The following is an 18,452-nucleotide window of genomic DNA, read 5'->3' on the forward strand; positions in this document are numbered from 1 at the left end:
GGCAACCTGGCATCGACATACAGGCACCAAGGGCGATGGAACGAAGCCGCAGTGCTGGAAGTGCAAGTGATGCAAACAAGGAAGAATGTACTTGGCGACGAGCATCCCCACACGCTCATCAGCATGGGCAACTTAGCTTCAACATATGCGCACCAAGGGCGATGGCGCGAGGCTGAAGAGTTGGAAGTACAAGTGATGCAGACAATGCAGCGAGTGCTTGGCGGCGAGCATCCGCACACACTGATTAGTATGGACCACCTAGCATCGACTCATGTGCAACAGGGGCAATGGGACAAGGCTGAAAAACTATTTTTGCAAGTGATACAGACGAGGAAGCATGTTCTTGGTGACGAGCATCCTGACACGCTTGTTAGCATGAGCAACCTGGCGTTGGCATACATGCACCAAGGGCGATGGAACGAGGCCGCAGTGCTGGAAGTGCAAGTGATGCAAACAAGGAAGAATGTACTTGGCGAAGAGCATCCACACACGCTCGCCAGCATAGGCAACCTGGCATCGACATACAAGCACCAAGGGCGATGGCGCGAGGCTGAAGAACTTATTGCGCAAGTGATGCAGACGAGGAAGAGAGTGCTTGGCGACGAGCATCCTGACACGCTGACCAGCATGAACAATCTAGCGGCAACGTACAGCAGTCAAGGGAGATGGCGGAAGGCGGAAGGGCTGCAAGTAAAAGTGATGCAGATGAGGAAGAGAGTGCTTGGCGGTGAACATCCTTCCACGCTGACCAGCATCAATAACCTGGCGTCAACGTATTGCAACCAAAAGCAGTGGGCGCAGGCAGAAGCACTATTTGTGCAAGTACTACAGACAAAGAGAAGAATTCTAGGCAATGAGCATCCGCTTACGCTTCTCGGCATGGGCAATCTAGCGGCGACATACAGCAAACAAGGGCGATGGCGCGAGGCCGCAGAGCTGGAACTGCAAGTGATGCAAACGAGGAAGAGAGTGCTTGGAGACGAGCATCCAGACACGCTGACCAGCATGAATGATCTTGCCTATACACTAAAGTCACAAGCTCGTCAAGAGGAGGCTATTGCACTAATGGAAAGATGCTTCCAGTCGCGCCAGCAGATTCTTGGCAAGCACCACCCTGATACGCAGTTATCGCATGATGCGCTGAGCAGTTGGCAAGCAGAGTAATTAAATGATGAGTCCAAGACACGCTCCCCTTGCATATTATTTAAGTCGCGAAGTCACATGCGATTATGGTCGTTTGTCCCGTTACACCGTGCGTCCCGGCACGCAGGGATGGACATTAGCATCCCTACATAAACGTTGTCCGATTGCAAGGACCATATGACAGAGCAGTTCATAACGAGGACAGGACACATTGTCCTCGCCGCAAGAATAAACAAGCGTCACCGTGCTGCGGTGGTACATGGACTCATCAAGAGAGCGTTACCTCCCTTGAGAGCCTGCGGATCACTGTTTACACACGTCTGGAGAGTGTTTCATCATGAAGTTCGTATGCACTGTATTAAGTATGTGCAGTTATCTATACAACTGACGTATACAGAGCCCTCTGGCTATCTCAGAGTGGCCAGCTTGTAACAATAAGGAATAGCAGGAATTATATATACAATCCCGCAATGCGTCCCTCACCCTCGACATATAAACATCGGAAACAAAGTCCATACCCGGGGTGCCAAATATCATGGCCCAGGTCATGTCCAAAATCGGAAGTGCAGGGTTGTCGCTGGAAAAACAAGGAGACAAGTCAAATGCGGTGCCATGGTGAACGCCATTCTAATGCAGTGCAATGTTGGAGGGGGATGGTACCAACCCCTATGCGAGACAAAAGGAAAGGGAAAGGAGAGCTGGTATAGTAGCAACAGATAGGAAAATCATGCATGTCTTGGTGGTCAATTAGAACGCACCGAGCGAGGTTGCCAAGGTGAGGAACGAAACGAGAACCGCTGCCCAGATGGCAGGGCCGGCTCCGGTTACTGACGGTGCTGCAGCATTCTTTCTTCTGCTTCCAGATGTTGTGGACCCGTCGACCTTGATGACCTTATTAGAGCCGAGCTGCCAGTCGAGATTGGCGACGACTGCTTCGGAGTCGCGCACATTGATGGAAAAGGCACCGTTGCCATCTAATGAGTACTGGTAGATGCTCTCATCAACGACACTGGCCTGGCCGTCCTCGTCGGAGAAGGTCATGCCGTTCCAGGTGGTGCCAGTCAACGAATCAGCGCCGTCCGCGGTCAGGTATGAAATGTAGATTTTCTTGTTTGCGTTGGAGGCACCCATTTGGACGTTGAAGGTGAAGCTAGCCTTGTTCGACTCGGAAGCATTGACTTGTTTGGAGTTGATGAGAATAACAGCTTGCAAAGCGCTGTTTGCGTAGGCAGAATACGCGCGGATGCGTCCCTTGTAGTCGCCACCGGCACCGCCGACATCGAGGGCGCCTATCTGCGTGGTTCCGTTGCCGTTTCCGATGATTTGTGCAACGGCGGCATGAGCATAGTACTGTGGCCGCACAAAAGGGTCCTTGCCGTACACGTTGATGGGTTGCCAAGCACTGGCATTGGAGTTGTCGGTCATGTGCATCTGGACCGAAGAAACGTTGAGCGTGGCCATGTAGAGGAAGAAGTTGAGTGTCCAGAGAGAGGCTCCAAACGTGTCGCTGACTTTGTGCATGCCGATGGGGCCTATGGAGCTCATTTCACGCAGAACATAGGGAACGCCAGTGTTGAGAGCAATCTTGATCTGCTTCTCCCAGTACGCAAACTGGGTGTTGGTCTGGTCCATGTCCATGAGATCATTCAACGTTATGGGCGTCGGGGTGACACCAATGACTAGAAGAAGTAAGCAAATGACGAGAGGGCAGGTCTGTGCAACAACGTACAGTAGAAATAGTCGTGCTGGTTCCACCATCCCACGTAGTACTCTCCGTTCATTCTATCCAAGATGCCGTCCGAGTTCAACATTGCGATCTCAAACGTGGTTCCGATGGTGGAGGCGGTTGCGGGAGGCTCGAAGAACGTGGGAGCCATGCCTTTGGGCTTGAGGACTTTCTGGTAGACGGTGTCGGCGCGCTCCATGAACTGGGTGGTGAAGGTCTGGCCGTCCCAGGGGGCAGCACGCATGCCATTCTCGAGGTACAGATCGGGCTCGTTGCCGATTTCGAACGAGTAGAGGCGGGTGTTCTTGAGGTTCTCCACGACAGCCCTGGAGTGGTTGACAATCTTGTCCAGGTAGTCTTCGCCCTTGTAGGCGAGATTGAGGCCGTAGGTGATGAAGGTGTCTTTGGGAAATCGGTCGAGGGCAGCGAGGTAGTTGGGCCCGATGATCATGGAGTCTGCGGCGATGACGCCCTGTGCGGTGGAACGGGGGTTCTTCTTCCAGCCAAAATCCTCGTAGTCTGCATCGTAGATCATGTAGTCCTGGGTGTTGCCGCCCACGCGGATGTGGGGGGGCGCGCCCGAATAGTCGGCCAGGTTCTGCAGCAGCTGGATGGAAAACTCATTGGGCTCGTTCCAGCCGGTGAAGGAAAACAGATTCGAGGGCTCGATGCCGAAGCCGGCAAACGAAGGGTCGAGGTTGTCGGAGACTTGGGCGCCGGAGCGACTAGGCGAGGGCGACAGCGACAGCGACGCGGCGAGGGACAGCGAGGGAGCAAGGGCGGCTAAGCAGGCGAATGCTGCACATGGCGAGCGTGGCATGGCGTGTGAAGGAGTCCGCACGGCGCCCCGAATTGCAGCGGAGGAGAGGACGGGGAGGGAGGCGGGATCGAGGACGGACAGGACGCGCAGGAGAGCAACAAACTTCGCATGTAGTTGGCATCGGGTCGCTAATCAAGCATTATTGGATCCCATTTGGGCGACGCCCGGGCGCGCGCGTGGCTAGGGAAGCAGCGGGATCGCCAAGGGGGCCGCGGGCCACGCAGGCTGGCGGCTGGCGCTGCAGCTCATGATGTCACGCACGCCCTCTCGCGCCTTGGAGCAGCGTGTGCATCAGGGTCTGCTGGGCCTGCGACAGGCGGTGGGAGTGCGCGGAAGGGCGAGGGCGTGGGCTCGCTCTTCCCTGCGCATCGCGAGTGGAGCCCGGCACACCGCGTCAGCGCCTCCGCCGCGCTGTGTGGGGGCCTGTGACGCACCGAAAGCAGGCTACCTGCGAGCGCTGCCAGCGACGAGCCCAGCGTGCCAGCGTGCTCAACGGGCGCCGTCCCAGCGGCCAGCTCGCCATGCAGAGCCGCGAGACAGGCCTTGACTGCGGCCATCTTGCCGTGCGCGCAGCGCCGCGCCACGCCATCTGCAAGACGTGTGTACCTTTGTAAGTACCTCTCCCGCCCACGCGCCTCCCAGAGCCGCAATGTTTCACTGCACAAACATAGCCCGGCGGCTGTCCGCTAATAACGCCCCTGCACCCGCACCCGCACCATCCGCAAAACCATCGTTCATCGCCCAGCCCTCCAAGCCTACGTTTCAGCGCGTCAATAATATTCTGCTTTGTTTTCTCCTAGTAGCGCGCCCACCGCTTTTCGCACGCCCCAGTCCTGCTTTTTTCCTTTGCCTCGCCGGCTGCATCGGCATCCCATGACATCACCCTGTCCATGGCACTGTATCCTGCCCAACACATCCATCCTAGCCGTCTGGCCTACCTTTTCTTCTGACGCTCTGTGGGGTAGAGCCCTTCCAGACCTCGCATCCGTCGCACTGGGGCCATGAACCCATCTCGATGGTTTGCCGAGTGCCTGCTCGCCTTTGCCAGCTCGGGCGTAGCATTCCCCTTGCCAAGCTACGTCCCGATAGCCCTGATTTTTGAGTGACGACCTCCAAGTTGGCTCCTAGATGCAGCGTGACACCATCCGGAAAATCGACAAACCTGATATCGATCTGTCAAGCCCGCTGATCTGCCATCGAGATTCTCCTGCTCTGGGCGAGCAGCGAATACCAGCCACATCCAAGATGCTCGTTAGCAAACGTGCGGCCAGTCGGGAATACCAGAGGCTGGGTAGCTGGACTTCAGCACGTGGTCTGGCTTCAGCCCTCATCGACTCGGAGCTGCTGTCGCCCGGCTGCGATTCGCCGGTTCAAGAGGATGGTGTTCTGTAAGCTCGACACCTGACAGCATTTTGCAGGGTTGAGCGAGCTATGATTCTGGACACTCCATGCACAATACGCTTACATACTCGACTTCGAAACCTGATGCTGCGTGACTGACGGGTTGTAGTTTTGACCAGAAATAGAGGCCCGGAATCTCCGCGTGGCGCGGGGCCGATGTCCGTTCCGACGCGCTGAGCTCGTATCCGCCGACTCTCCGGCTACAATTATCGTACACGTACCTTGCGCGAGTTTCGTCCGTTGATCCAAGTAAGCTCATGCACATGGCTGGCATGCGCATTGCAGGAAAAACTGGTGTAGTCAGATGTTGCCATCGGCCCAAGGCCCTCACATGCCCCCCGATAGCCACATCATGCAGCTCGAGCAGAAAGTCACCAAACCGGGCCCTTCCACAGCATCTGTTGTTTCGGTGCCTTCTCAGTCTACCTAAGCTTGCTAGTCCGACTAGTCAATGCACGTGAGCCTCTGGAGAGGGTCAGGCTAGCAGTCGTTCATTTCGGCCTGGATGACCAGTCTCCTCGTGCACAGGTCTTGTGTTGGAAATCCTCTCGACCACGCCTTCTTCGTCCCAGAGGTCTTAGTCTTGTAGCCCAAGGAAAGCACTTTCGAGGAACTAGCAGCCAACCATGAAGATTGTAATAAAAGGCAGCCTAAGTTTCACGGATCCTGATCACTATGTCTGCACAAGGTCATCTGGATATTGAATCAAGTTAAGTCTGGCTAGATAATAAAATCCGGTTTTAACCAGGCCCGTATACCTACCTTTCGTTCGCCGGAATCGGTACTGGCCTCACGTTCTTGACATGATCTTAGTGAGCTGCCACAGTACAGCCCAATCCATTTTACAATACAACTTGACATTGACGCAGGCTCATGACTAAGCTTCTATCTTGACCAACCCTACGGTAGCTTTTTATTGGCTTCACAACTCCAGGGAAGCTCCAGGGCTACAATGGTACACTCGCGCCTCGGTACCTTCCCCACCCGACGCACATCCTCCTTGCAACAGAATCCTACACAGTGACGACTACAGCCCGACTTGACTCATTACCATGGCTACATATGACATCGAAATCGCGAGAGCTCCTTTCAGAACGCATCTATGTGCAACTCCTTCGGTGCTTTCTTCTTTGACAAGTCATCAACCGCGAAGGACATCATGTCGGCCATTACATGATCCGTCACCCAGGATGGCGTACGGAGTACGCAATGTTCATTTCCATCTTTTGTAACATGGAGGGTTGCTAAACATAGGATCTACTAGTCTACAAAACCAGCAGCTCGGTCGGTATTCCTTTCACAGATCTTCGTTGATTGGCTTTCGGTATGCTATCATGTTGGTTGCACACACGATTGATCATTGGGACCCAGAACCCGTTGCTAACCACATCTTCAGGTTCAAAACAGTTCTTTTTCCCGAAGACGACACGCCGGTGTACATCCCGGCCGCGAACCCAGACGTGTTCCTCGCCGAACGTATCGCGCATTTCCTTTGCAAGGCTTTCTCTATTGGCGCAGATGGGCTTTACAAAGATTTTGTAGTCGTGTGCTCCTCCGGACAACCTGCAGCTCCCGTAGCATTCTGGGGTATCATAGTTGCTGGGGGCGTTCTCCGCGCGGCGTCGCACAGTCTAACGCCCGAGGAGCTGGCAAGGCAGATGAAGCAAGGGAAGAGTAGGGGACAAGGAACAACAGAACGCCGCCATCGCGAACCTGGGCAAAGCCAATGTAACGATCGGAGCGACGTGGGGTGTAAGCGAGACGACTGTGAGTCAACGCCCGCGTTCTGTTCCCCCGCCTTGTTCCCTGCTGCGGCTGTAGCAAGGCGAGACAAACTAACAGATTTGCGAGACAACTCTGTAGTGGAGACAATGCTGACAGCTGTACAGGATCCAGTGACAGCCATGCCACGCGGCAGCTCTGCCGCCACGGATTCCATATCTCCCGTCATGCCGAACATGGAACCGCGTATCGTAGACTACTGCGACATTAAGCCTGGACAGCCTGGTAAAACCATGGTTCGCGGCCCCTTCGTGACGAACGGCTGGGATGGTCATCCTGAAGCGACACAATCTACATTTCGCAATGGATCGTTCCTCACTGGTGACATGGCCATCGAGACCAGGGGCAAGCTCTCTACATTGTCGATAGGAAGAAGGAACTGATCCATCACAAGGGCTTGCAGATTTCACCGGCGGAGCTAAGGGGTGTGAGTTTTGAAGATGAGCTTCCGAAGAACGCTGTGGGCAAGATTCTGAGGGGAGTTGAGAAATCAGGCAAGATCTGAAGCAGGCAGCATGAAGAGTAGACTGTAGAGAGCGAAGCACGATGTGAACTAGTCCGTGTATTGGTATTAAAAACTGTATGTGGTATCTCAAAGATAATGCCTTAGAAAAAGGTATCCCGTTCCCCATCCTGCATCCACCTTGGCTCTGGGCCTATTCACATCCCGTGCATCTCAATCTCGCATTGCTGAATCCAGGTTGGCTTTGATATCCGATTTTAACTTTTGCACCGGCGATCCTCACAATCGCGAATCGGTCGGGTCTGGTGTTGTTATGCGGTATGATGTCTGCCGCGTCGCTTGTTTCGCGACGACTCGTCCCCACACATGCACACGGTAGGCGACAATCTGCAGATCGCCTCTTAGGCTAGTCTCCATACTGAAATTGGTGCGACAGTGGTTTCACTCGACCCCCTCCACGCTCTCCACATGGGAGTCAACACTTGGTGTTGGTGACGCGTCGCGGGCGGGTATAGGGAGGGCGGAAGTGTCGATTGTGAGGTCGGAGGGTGAAGGAATGGTTACTTCTTCCTCGTCGTAATCGGCTTCCAGCGAAAGGACTGGGATGCGTAGCATTTGACCGCCGATGAGGTTGGGGATGTAAACGTATTCGGTTTGAGGAGATGACATTGTGGCCGTCGGTAAACTAGTAGCTCTTCGTTCTTGTCCAGTGCAGTGCTTGTGCGTTGTGGATTTGAGAAGTCGTGGCGTTGGCTGAAAAGCGATTCTAGTCTGGACTTGCGATGGTCGACGTTGTGAAGATTCGTCCGTGGATGTTCGACTGAAGATGGACAGGTCGATGACTAATTGTTGATGTTTTGTGAAGCTGGTCGGCTGTGATATCAGTTATTGTGGGCATCGCACCTATACATATACCGTCACCCAGACTGTCTGGCCCACCAAGGTGCGGGGATGGAGTCGGAGATGTGCAACAATCACGCAAACTCCTAAGCCCCAAAACCCTAACCCCCGACTTGAGCCTATCAGATGTCCACTGTCCCAGTCACCCATCACCAAACCCTCCACCTTACCCTGCGAACCGATAACTCAGCACCCTCGCTGCGGCGAATAAGGTTCCATGATCCTCGAAGTCGTTCCGGCCTATCCGTCCGGGCCCCACTGTTGGTGCGGACGTTGGCGCGGCGATAACGCTGGCGCCTTGGACATCCCCGCGACCAAGTGTTCGATTTGGGCCCGAACCTTGGCGCCTCGCGTGATAACGCTTGGCCGCGTCAAGGTCTAGATTTCTCACACGGAGCGGCGTTTAGCATCCTCAGACACGGGGTTTATCAATGCCATGCGTGCCCGGTGGTACACAAGGGTATGTTCTCTCGATCGGTCATATCAGCCCCCGTGTTGTTCTTCCCGAGCCGTTGGCTCTCTTCTTCGGAGATATCCTGCTCACGGCTGGCTTTCGCTCTGCGGCGATTTTCCCGAATGCCTGGCAAAGAGTTGGCAAACCCAAGACCTGACAGTGACAAGTGCCAAGCTTACAGTAGAATTGCCAACATCCTTGGAACCCACCTTCATCCTGCAGAACTCAACGCATGACAGCTTGAGCGCTGAGGAACGCCTTGTCGGTTCGCAGTGTGCCACAGCAGACCTGCGTCAAGCAAAGATGCCACATTCACCTATCAGTCTTCGACGGAATTTTTCGGTTATAACCATCAGAGAATTCAACCTCTACAACCAGAATATCTCCTTGGATAATGCTTTCTTGCAGGCTGCAGTCCAATTCAATCCAGTTTTTCGCATCAATCTTCCTTTCTTTTTCGGGCGTCATAGGGGTCTCAACGTTCAGATCATACAGCAAACCTCTAGTACGAGGTGTAGTAAGAAGTGTACTTATTCAAAACCCAGACATTTAGTAGGCTTTGTTCATTTCTCTACTATAACCCTACTAGCAATCAATGCACTAGGGTTAATCACCCCACACGTACCCCAGCCAGATCTCATCCAGTCTTCCTTATCACCCTAGGTCAAGGGTAGTGCTATGCGCGGCCGCTCTTGGGGAGGCACTAAGTACGATATCCGCTTTAGCGCGCGGCTGAACCACTGTTCGATAGTCCAGTTCTTCTTAGAAAGCTGGCGCAGACGCATCTCGTGTGGCTCGTGTGAGTGTAAAGGAGTCTACGAGACTCGATATCGTTCAGCTGAGTGGTTGCGCGGATGATCTTCGATCAACAGATCATATCTTTATCAAGACTTCGTGCAGACAGCTAGGCCCCAAATATTGTGGAATTTACAATCTACAAAAGCATTAAGCGTACTCGTCTGATGAAGTCCACTAATCGGGAAGTACCCATTCATCCCTCGAACATGAACATCACCACAGCGCACTTAAGTGTAGCCAGCGATAGGGTGATAAGGCTGTTGATTTAGAGGAAGATATATCTCGACTCTTCGAAGGGTGTTAGGTCCCAAGCTGCGCATTGTCGAAGAAAGAAGCGTCGTGCAAGCCTTCCCAAGTGATTCCCCTACGCAAATATCTAGTGGATACAATATCTCAAGCCTCGTTGCCAGGCGAACCACCGAGTGCTCAGATGCACGAAGTCGAATGACATGTTGGCTCGAAGCCTAGTGTCAAGTCAGTACAGGTTGCCTGCCTGGTCGACCACAGCGACCGCAGTGGAAGTCAAGGTCAGCTGGATTTTGGCAAAGCATCCAAGTGTATTGACGCCAGCCATTTCATCGTGATGATCTGTGTTTAGATGGTCGTTGTAGTCGTCTTGAAATGTGTTGCTAATCTCTGGTCATCGTTGACGAAATGGCTTAACGCATTAAGCCGTCCGGTTCCTTAGACTACACAAGCCCGCGTCTGAGCCGATGAAGGAGAGCGCCTTCAATTTGGACACTGAAGGCTTGAAGAATTGGCGGAACCGTGCGTTTGTGACTCCGCTATAGGTGTCGCTGATCCCATGGCCGCCACATTACGTGGCATTGTCATGTGAAGAAGAAATACAGCCAAGGTCATCATTGATCCTTGATGCAAGCCTTAGAAAGTTTTCTGCTGCTTTCATAGGTAGAAGAGCGTGCCAAGCTGATCTGTATTCATTTGAGCCAGTCTCTGTGACATGGTCTCTCCATCCTAGTATGACGAAATCCTGCTGGTGGCGATGATGGAAGATGAAATTAATGTGAGGCTCAAAGATCCCAGCATGGTGAAGGAGAGCTCTCCCGAAATCCGAGGCTGTAGTATCGTGTGAGAGCCACGCCGAAGTCCTCTAGACTTCGAGCATCTTTTGTAGGTGGCGGCGAAAGTAGACCAAAGAGGTGCTTAGCCCAATCATGAGATTATCTCGTGTTTGGTGATCCACCCACGGTAAGATCTTGGGCGTTGCTGCGAATAGCGGTGTTCTGGGCCTATGTCATGACGCACCCGCACGGAGAATCCTGCCCAACATCCAATGTGCAAATCGTAGCCCCGGCATTACGATTATGGCGACAGTAGCGGAGCCTGCCTCATACATTTTCCAGAGGAAAGTTTCTCTCAGCTGTTCATAGTCGCGGTCTCCCAGAACTATCTCCTTCAGTTTGGCGGCTTTGTCCGGAATTCTCAAACCCAATCCTAGGTACAGACCGACGATGATATACTCCATGATAACTTGCCTATAATACGATGAGCATTGAATACCGAGGGAGGAACGAATGACATAGACCGAGTGTGTCATATTTATCAGCCTGGGGCAACAGGGAACAGGGCGGTGATTACAAGGATAGGTACTACAGGCTTCCCAAGAAATGCTTGACTTACATGCAAAGTTGTATCGTAACGTCTCCGCTAATGACATTGAAACGCATTACTGGTGCCGTACGCTCGAAGGCGAAACACATCATATATACCACGTCCACAAGAAAGAAAGGCAGACTGAGGACTACCGTGGTCAAGATCTTGACTTCAAGTGAGCTTGCAAGATACAGGCGCGCAGCTATGATGGTGGTCGCCCAGACCAGTATAGCGAAACAAACGCAGTACAGAACAATGCCCGCCTTAGTCGCTGCGGTTGGTGCAAAGGTAGGTGAGTCGCGGGAACTCGGGTCGATGCCTCCAGCGACGATCAGAATAAGTGATATTATGAGAGGGATGTACAAGAGAAGCAGGACCCACTGCATGCGGCGTCCTTTCGGTCCGGAAGTCATGTTGAGCATGCTTGCTGTTGACATAAACAGCGGCGTCAAACTTATTTCGGTGAGTATGGCAACACCGGTCTCCAGAGTCGTGTTGGTAAGTTTTGTTTCTGGGTATATAATGGTTGCTGCAAGATCAAGCGCCACCTGATTACGTTAGCGGTTTTGAGGTCGGGGGCCGCGCGGGAATTTAATACCTGAGTGAGGCGACAGAGAGACAGGATGATCATGCATATCCATGGGAAATTGTGACCCAGGCCCTGGCGGATGGCAAGCCATACCGCGATGCAGAAGTAGATGAAGTAAATGATGAGAGTCGCAACGTTGACAACGGCGCCGTACACTAGAGGCCCGTTGATTCCCATTTTGAAAAGCCGACAGAGGTGACGGCGAATCCACCGGAATGGCAGGGCTGCATGGCCTGTGAAGGCTAGCTGGCGGATGGAGTGATCGGATGAGCTGGAGCCATAGGTAGGAAACCGTGCAACGGGAAGGAAAGGAAAGGAAAGGAAACGTGACGTAGGTGCCCGGAATGTTTTCAGCTGGCTAGCGCGCTTGGCGACCGTGGTGCGTGCGTGTCGTGTCCATCTCGGCGCGCATCGACGCTCGGCGGAATCTCTCCTCTGTGACTTTTACGATACTTCCTGGTGCATTACAGTCTGTCATGGCTGCGACAATGTGAACGCGTAGACGTGAGGTTGGCGCACAAGCCCCTGCGCGGGAATACGGCACCGTCATGTGGGCCACAACCGTTGTGCCCTAGGCGCTACCTCGCCCCAAAATTGGCACTTTCGAAGTGCTACATCCTCCGCCAACAGCTGTACTTCCCGGGACATGAGCCTCGTGCTCTCCCACGAGCCTGGTTCGTGGACTGTAGCGCCACAGTGCGGAATGGTGACAGTGAGGTGCGCACCTGTCGATGTACTGATCGCCGTGGACGCCAATCGATGATACTGGAAATCTTATAATAAGCCCCCACATGTGAACATTCTCGACACATTGTTATGTTGTGTTTGTATAGAGGTATTGCAGAGCAAGTTACTAGGTTGCTTTTTCTGCGTCGGCCACATTACATTGTGGTCTGTGTTAACCTAGGAGGACATCGAACGCGAGTTTAATGTGCAAGACGGAAGACGGGCGGATAATGCGGAAAGAGAAAACGAAAATGAAACTGTGCAGAAAAGAAGATGAAGACCCATGGACCGATGGTGGTGTCGTCGGGTTCGATGAGTCAATCGTTTATTTGGTATATACGCATGTCAGCTGTTGCTGGCTTAGGCCAGCCTTTGCAGCGGCTTAGGAATTTTTTGTCTTTGACAGCATTGCTGACTTGAATCTTGGAATCTATTCACATCGAAAATCGAATTCTAACACCTTGACGTACCTCAAGTGCTCTCCTCTGTCACCCTCAGCCGACTCCTGAGCCCCCAATGCCCATAGAGACTCTGTGAATCATCGATTCGGACTCTGAGTCGCATGCTCGGGTCCGTAGCAATTTGAAGAGTATAGGCAACCCTTTTTGTCGAAACGAGTCGTCCTCTTGAGAATGCATAGAACATCATCTATTTGCAAACCCTCTCCACATCCACCGTAAACTTGTTGTTGCACTCCTCTTGTATGGTCTCCACCTCGTACTTCAGCGCCGCATAAATCATACACCCCTCTCCACCCATGACCGCCCCAGCAGCCTCCGTCGCACCGTACTGTCAGCCAATAATCAGCAAGACGCACTCATATTAATTATATCCCACTCAGTTAACTTACCTTTAACACCTTCGCGGCCATGCCCGCCGCCACGACATCGTTCCTACTCGGATCATTCAAACTCGTGTTCGTCGCAAACTTACTAGCCCCCGCCACAGCCGCATATCCCAGTCTGCGTGCGTACAGGAAGGCTAGTTGCTCGTCGATGGCGTCGATGTAGATGCGCGCGCAGGCGAGTTCGGCGGTACGGTTTCCCGTCGGGGAAGTGCAAATTGTGGCGATAGGGACTTCGGATAGAACGGAAATATTGTAAGGGTATGCGGATGTCTTTATGAACGATGAACCCGGATAGTTTGTCGTGGTGGCGTTGGTGGAGGGAATGAAGGTGCAGGTGGAAGGCGAGCAGGCAGCGAAAGCGGCCAAGGAAAAGAAGAGGAGTGCTGTGGTGTTGGCCATTGTTTTGTCGCTATTTCGAGCTACCAAAGGAGGAAACTGGGAGAGAATTCGAGGGGCGGATCTTCACGGATGAAGGTCGAAGTTGAGCTAACTACCAAGGTTCGCACATATATGAACCTCGTTTAGCGTGACGATCTCTCCGGACCACTGGGATCATCAGGGTTGTATTAACATGGTTCCTTTGTTTTGTTGGAAAGGTGAATGCTTGCGAAACCAAGTTTTTCGATTATCTTCTTTCGGGTGTTGGCATGCAGATTACCTAGTGCCTGATTAGCAGCGACGACCCATCTTGTCAGAAGTACATAGTACGAGAGAGATTCGCACCGCGTCGTTGTTGACACAACCAATACCTTCGGGAACAACCAAATATTCTATCAGGCATTTCAAGCTACCCAAATATCATGTTGTGAATAATGAAACCCATCACAAACTACGGTATTAGAGCTGCGTCGAATGTTGTCGTACAATCGACTTGTGGACTGACTGTCGTATGGTTAAACTTTGCTCGAAACTGTTTTTTTAGCGATTCAACGAGGAGAGACATCAAGAGATTGTGTGGCGTAGGTAATCGACAACTTCTAATGGCTTCTAGTGTATATATTCTGATGTTTTGGTGGTTGAGTGCACCTTCGGGGGATAACATTCCCGCGAAATGTGGTTGGCCAATGACATGGAGCGATCTTTACCCGCCTTGGGTGTATACATGTGCACCGACCCGCCACAGTAAGCGCTATCAATAACTCCTATTATCGCCCTGTTCGAAGCTTACAAGGACAGCTCCGTCCCGATGCCGCTCTCCTTGTGATATCAACACTTGATGTTGCAAACCGCGGCGCGACTTAAGCCCACTGATATGGCGCAACAAACGGTCGCCGTCGTAGGTACCGGTGAGTTAGTGTGTAGCTTGGAATGATACTCACCAGAAATGGCTGACTGAAGTTCCGCAGGGGCCTGCGGGCTATCTATGCTGAAAACGCTGAGGGAGGATGGGTTCAAAGTTACTGCGTTTGAACGAAGGAAGCAAGTCGGTGGCTTATGGGCGTACACGAAAGATGCCACTATGACTACGGCTCTTCCTTGTGAGTTCCATTCAAGAGCGCGATGCAGGCCAGTTTTTAACATCTTGTACAGCTACTAGAGCATTGATCAGCAAGTACACTTGTGGCATGTCGGATTTCCCAATGCCAGACCGTATGTAGACTCGAAGCCGGATAACTGGGGTAATGAAGCTTGCTGACACTACTGTCAGACTATCCTCCACATCTAACGGTTAGTGGATATCTGCAAGATTATAGGGTAGTATAAACTTACTGTGATGGCCGCTTTTAGCAAGCACAATTCCAGGAATTCATGGAATCGTATGCAAAGCATTTCGATCTGCTCAAAGACATTGTCTTCGATGCTGCGTTGAAGAGAGTGAGCCGCAACGAAGACGACACTAAATGGCGCGTCGAGCTCCTGGTTATGGGAGAGATCAGAGTAGAAGAATTCGACAAAGTAGCTCTCTGCCATGGCTACCAGACGTATCCGCAAATGCCCAAGTTCGAGGATGAGAAGAAGTTCGAAGGCATTCTCATGCATGCGCAGCAGTTCCGACCAGAAGAGTAAGCGTCCAATCTCTCACCGTTGCAAGGTCATCGCGAGCTTACATGACCTTCTAGCGTGGGGAAATACAAGGGCAAGAACGTCGTCATGGTTGGGATGTCGAGCACTGCCTCGGATGTAATCAACAACATCCTGCCCCACGCGTCGAAAATGTACGTCTCACATCGGCGCGGGATGTACATCTTCCCGACCTGGCGCGACAATAAACCCGCAGACCTACTGCTCACCTGGCGTCGACGCCAAACAGGGTTCTTCCTGCAACGCAATTTCCCATCCGTAGCTCAGTGGCTCGGCGACAAAGCACTGGACTACCTCGTGCACAAATCATGGGGGTACTTAGATCCTGAATGGCGTATCCTCCCTAGTCCCAGTGTTTCGCTCAGCCTCCCTGGAGCCAGCGACTACATTATCCCCCTCCTGAAAACCGGAAAAATCACTTCCCTACATGGCATAAAACGCTTCCTCGGGCCCAGTTCCATCGAATTTACCGACGGTACCATCCTCGAGGATATCGACGCCGTCATCTGCGCAACAGGCTACGCCGCCGACCTCACCGTCGCCCCCTTTCTTGAGACCAGCCGACCGCCCGACTACGCCGGCCCCGAGCTCCCTCGCCTCTGGCACAACATATTCCCACCCAAATACGCGGACTCGATGGCGCTCCTGTGCCACTCCGCGTATGGTAAGAACAACGGCTTCTCCTTCAATGACGTGCAGTCCATGGCTGTGTCCAACATCTTCCGCGGCTCGCACCCACTGCCCTCCCTACCCACGCGAGAATCCGACATTGACGCGCACCACGCGTGGCTTGCGACGCGCTGGGCGGCCGATAAAACGGAAGGCAGCTTCGACCGGAGCATGGTGCGGAACTGGGAGTTCCAGGGGTTCTTGCATGAGGCTGCGGGAACGGGTATGGAGAGTCTAGGGTGGGGGGTCAAGGGGTGGAAGTTTTGGATTCGGGATCCGAAGATGAGTTGGTTGATGAATCATGGGGTTGAGACGGCGCATGCGTTTCGGTATTTCGAGACGGGAAAGAGGAAGACGTGGGATGGGGCACGGGAGGCGATTATCAAGGTGAATGAGGCGGTGAATGGGAGGTTTCCGGTTAAGAGGGAGGAGGATTTACCCGAGTACCGGAAGGAGATGTTGAGGATTGGGAGGGACGTGAAGAGGTAGGTGGTAGGTGGGCATTGGATACCTGGGAGACCGTGTTCATTTGACAGTTTTCAATTCTTGGGATTTGACAGATTAAGACATAATAGACTTCAGTTCTTGACACTTGCGCATTCATACCTCTTGCAACGCACCTCTGCCATCCAAAATCATACCCTGCACCTCCCTCCTCTCTCCATGTTCTAGATGTGAAGAACTTATTCAACTACCACCTACACGTGAATACCCTCGTCAAACAGCCCTACTTAACCACCTCTTACCCAAAAATGCCACTACTTCCACTCAACGTATACTACACACCACGTCCAGATCCACAAGTCCTAATTGCAGATATGGCCAAACTACGAAAACCGAAAACAAACAAACCGCCCCTATATAGTCAAAGCGAAATAACCCTGAAAGACTATACGCAACAGTCTACATCGCACAACGGTAGCTCTACACCTGGACAAACTTCCCGCGGGCGAAGTGCGTCGTTTACAGAGCCTGAGAGGCGACTCGAGCGGCTGCGGTCGCATCCTCCGACGGCGCGGAGCGAAGAGGGAGACTCGGCGGGAGGTTCAGAGGCTGCAACTGAAGGTCAGGGTTCTGATCAGAAGGGGCCTATGCAGTTCCCGCGAGACTTCAATCCGAATATGTTTGCCGGTAAGTGCTGGTGCTGCGGGAGCGAGTTAGTGCGCAAGGGCTTAGGGGAGGAGTGCATGGAATGTTGGGCGGATCAGATTGTGTATTAGAGCATCGTCATTTAGAAAACAAATCATGGCCAGTCTTGAAAGTCGTAATGGTATATATATATGTCCTCTACTCCCTCAATTCCGCAACCGCGAAATACCCTTTACTTTCCACGACCCCTCGATCCTTGACCACAGCCGTGTACTTGACCACCCACTGGGGCTGCACCTCCCCTTGTAATCTTTCGCCCTCGTCCTTCTCCCTAGCCAACACACCCATGCCCTTCTCCCCGGACCCCAGGATATCTCGCAGCGTGCCCCTCGGCAACACATTCGTGCAGTCGTTGTGCGTCAGCAGCTCGATCTTCTGCTGTTTCGCGTACAGGATTAGCGGCTTAGGCACAACGCAGCAGTCGCGCACGTTGATCTGATCCACGCTGGGCTTGACGGTGGTCCGAGGGAGGAACTTCTCCAGGCGGGAGCAGCCGAACTCGGAGATGCCAAGCTTGCTGACGAGGCCTTCTTCGTGCAGCTTCTCAAGCGTGTGCCAGGTGGTAACGATGGTGTCCATGTCTTCTGGCGCGCCGTCTGCGTCGCCGTCGTCGGCAAGGGAGTTGGGTGCTGACGGCGGGTCGTCAAGGTCAGATTCTTCGTCGTCGTCGGCATCGAAGGATATGCCCGGGAACGAGACGATGAGGAGGTCGATGGAGGAGGTGCCGAGTTCTTTGAGGACGAGGTCGATGGCTTCGCGCGTTTGGACGCAGCGGGTGTCGGCGGGGACGTTGGGGAGGTAAAAGAGCTTGACGGTTATGTCGTAGGATTCGCGGGGTTCTGAGAGCGGTGAGGGCGTGTGGGTGGGTATCCAGAGAGTGTTTTCTTGTTGTGTTGTCCATGATTTGAACGGCGGTTGTGGGCGTGTCGCGGCGGTGTCGCCGTTGGTAGTGGGTGTGGGAGGGGAGGACCGGTGCGCGGTGAAGTTTGCACGGAGGGAGGACGTGAGTTCTGTGTTTGATTTCTCGAAAGTATGCCGCCGTATTACGGACGGGCCGCCCGACATTATGTTTCTAGCAAGGTGAGTGGGTACTATGGAGACATGGGAGAATGGCGTACGAGGTGGAGAGGATGAGCTTCATTGTGTCTGTGTAGACTCGTGTGAGCCTTTGCGCGTCCTTGAGGTCCGTATGTCTACTTGATATGTTCTTGGGCGAATTATGTCCCGGATCAGAGGAAGGCGCGCTGGAGCCGCGGTCGCAAAGTCGAAGGGGTGTTTGTAAGCAGCCCCCGGACGCAAGACCAATCGAAGTCGTGTCGGTGGATCTCGTCGCGTGCCTCGAGCTAGTG

General features: G+C 53.2%; 7 protein-coding genes across 7 annotated transcripts in view; 3 read left to right on the forward strand and 4 right to left on the reverse strand.

Annotated features, from left to right (window-relative positions):
* The window catches only part of CC84DRAFT_1193646 (kinesin light chain 3), a gene marked incomplete at both ends in the record, with an annotated part of 3,603 nt that extends 2,439 nt beyond the window's left edge, over positions 1-1,164 (forward strand). The window contains one exon of the mRNA XM_018181317.1: positions 85-1,164. Coding sequence (XP_018040440.1) covers positions 85-1,164 — 1,080 coding nt within the window. The remainder of the gene's footprint in view (positions 1-84) is intronic.
* Positions 1,165-1,870: 706 nt separating this feature from the next.
* CC84DRAFT_461470 (uncharacterized protein) lies at positions 1,871-3,811 on the reverse strand. The gene is made up of 2 exons (XM_018186379.1): positions 2,873-3,811; positions 1,871-2,822 (listed from the first exon to the last, which is right to left on the reverse strand). The coding sequence occupies exons 1-2, from the start codon at positions 3,687-3,689 to the stop codon at positions 1,891-1,893; spliced, it is 1,749 nt and encodes a 582-aa protein (XP_018040441.1). The 5' UTR covers positions 3,690-3,811; the 3' UTR covers positions 1,871-1,890.
* A 1,006-nt stretch (positions 3,812-4,817) lies between these two features.
* CC84DRAFT_1213444 (uncharacterized protein) lies at positions 4,818-7,255 on the forward strand (the record flags this gene model as incomplete). Its single annotated transcript, XM_018182530.1, has 3 exons — positions 4,818-5,077; positions 6,487-6,764; positions 6,954-7,255. 3 exons carry the CDS (start codon positions 4,818-4,820, stop codon positions 7,253-7,255), a joined length of 840 nt encoding a protein of 279 aa, XP_018040442.1.
* A 3,869-nt stretch (positions 7,256-11,124) lies between these two features.
* Positions 11,125-11,867, reverse strand: CC84DRAFT_1081959 (uncharacterized protein; the record flags this gene model as incomplete). Its single annotated transcript, XM_018173956.1, has 2 exons — positions 11,125-11,649; positions 11,700-11,867. The coding sequence occupies 2 exons, from the start codon at positions 11,865-11,867 to the stop codon at positions 11,125-11,127; spliced, it is 693 nt and encodes a 230-aa protein (XP_018040443.1).
* A 906-nt stretch (positions 11,868-12,773) lies between these two features.
* On the reverse strand, positions 12,774-13,868 carry CC84DRAFT_461621 (uncharacterized protein). Its single transcript, XM_018186380.1, has 2 exons — positions 13,267-13,868; positions 12,774-13,205 (listed from the first exon to the last, which is right to left on the reverse strand). Exons 1-2 carry the CDS (start codon positions 13,660-13,662, stop codon positions 13,065-13,067), a joined length of 537 nt encoding a protein of 178 aa, XP_018040444.1. The 5' UTR covers positions 13,663-13,868; the 3' UTR covers positions 12,774-13,064.
* Positions 13,869-14,515: 647 nt separating this feature from the next.
* CC84DRAFT_1213447 (putative dimethylaniline monooxygenase) lies at positions 14,516-16,443 on the forward strand (the record flags this gene model as incomplete). Its single annotated transcript, XM_018182531.1, has 6 exons — positions 14,516-14,549; positions 14,610-14,741; positions 14,794-14,853; positions 14,912-14,931; positions 14,992-15,266; positions 15,324-16,443. The coding sequence occupies 6 exons, from the start codon at positions 14,516-14,518 to the stop codon at positions 16,441-16,443; spliced, it is 1,641 nt and encodes a 546-aa protein (XP_018040445.1).
* A 798-nt stretch (positions 16,444-17,241) lies between these two features.
* CC84DRAFT_1213448 (uncharacterized protein) lies at positions 17,242-18,244 on the reverse strand (the record flags this gene model as incomplete). The annotated part of the gene is made up of 2 exons (XM_018182532.1): positions 17,242-18,175; positions 18,222-18,244. 2 exons carry the CDS (start codon positions 18,242-18,244, stop codon positions 17,242-17,244), a joined length of 957 nt encoding a protein of 318 aa, XP_018040446.1.
* Between the last annotated feature and the right edge of the window lie 208 nt (positions 18,245-18,452).

This window comes from Paraphaeosphaeria sporulosa (assembly GCF_001642045.1).
Source record: "Paraphaeosphaeria sporulosa strain AP3s5-JAC2a unplaced genomic scaffold CC84scaffold_2, whole genome shotgun sequence".
NCBI lineage: Eukaryota > Fungi > Ascomycota > Dothideomycetes > Pleosporales > Didymosphaeriaceae > Paraphaeosphaeria > Paraphaeosphaeria sporulosa.

What these genes read in the sequence shown, in the direction of transcription:
- CC84DRAFT_461621 (XM_018186380.1), bottom strand. Translation starts at nt 13,662, where the DNA reads ATGGCCAACACCACAGCACTCCTCTTCTTTTCCTTGGCCGCTTTCGCT. An exon ending in TGGCCGCGAAGGTGTTAAAG is followed by an intron (nt 13,206 to 13,266) that starts GTAAGTTAACTG and finishes ATTGGCTGACAG; the next exon opens with TACGGTGCGACGGAGGCTGC.
- CC84DRAFT_461470 (XM_018186379.1), bottom strand. Translation starts at nt 3,689, where the DNA reads ATGCCACGCTCGCCATGTGCAGCATTCGCCTGCTTAGCCGCCCTTGCT. An exon ending in CCAGCACGACTATTTCTACT is followed by an intron (nt 2,823 to 2,872) that starts GTACGTTGTTGC and finishes TACTTCTTCTAG; the next exon opens with TCATTGGTGTCACCCCGACG.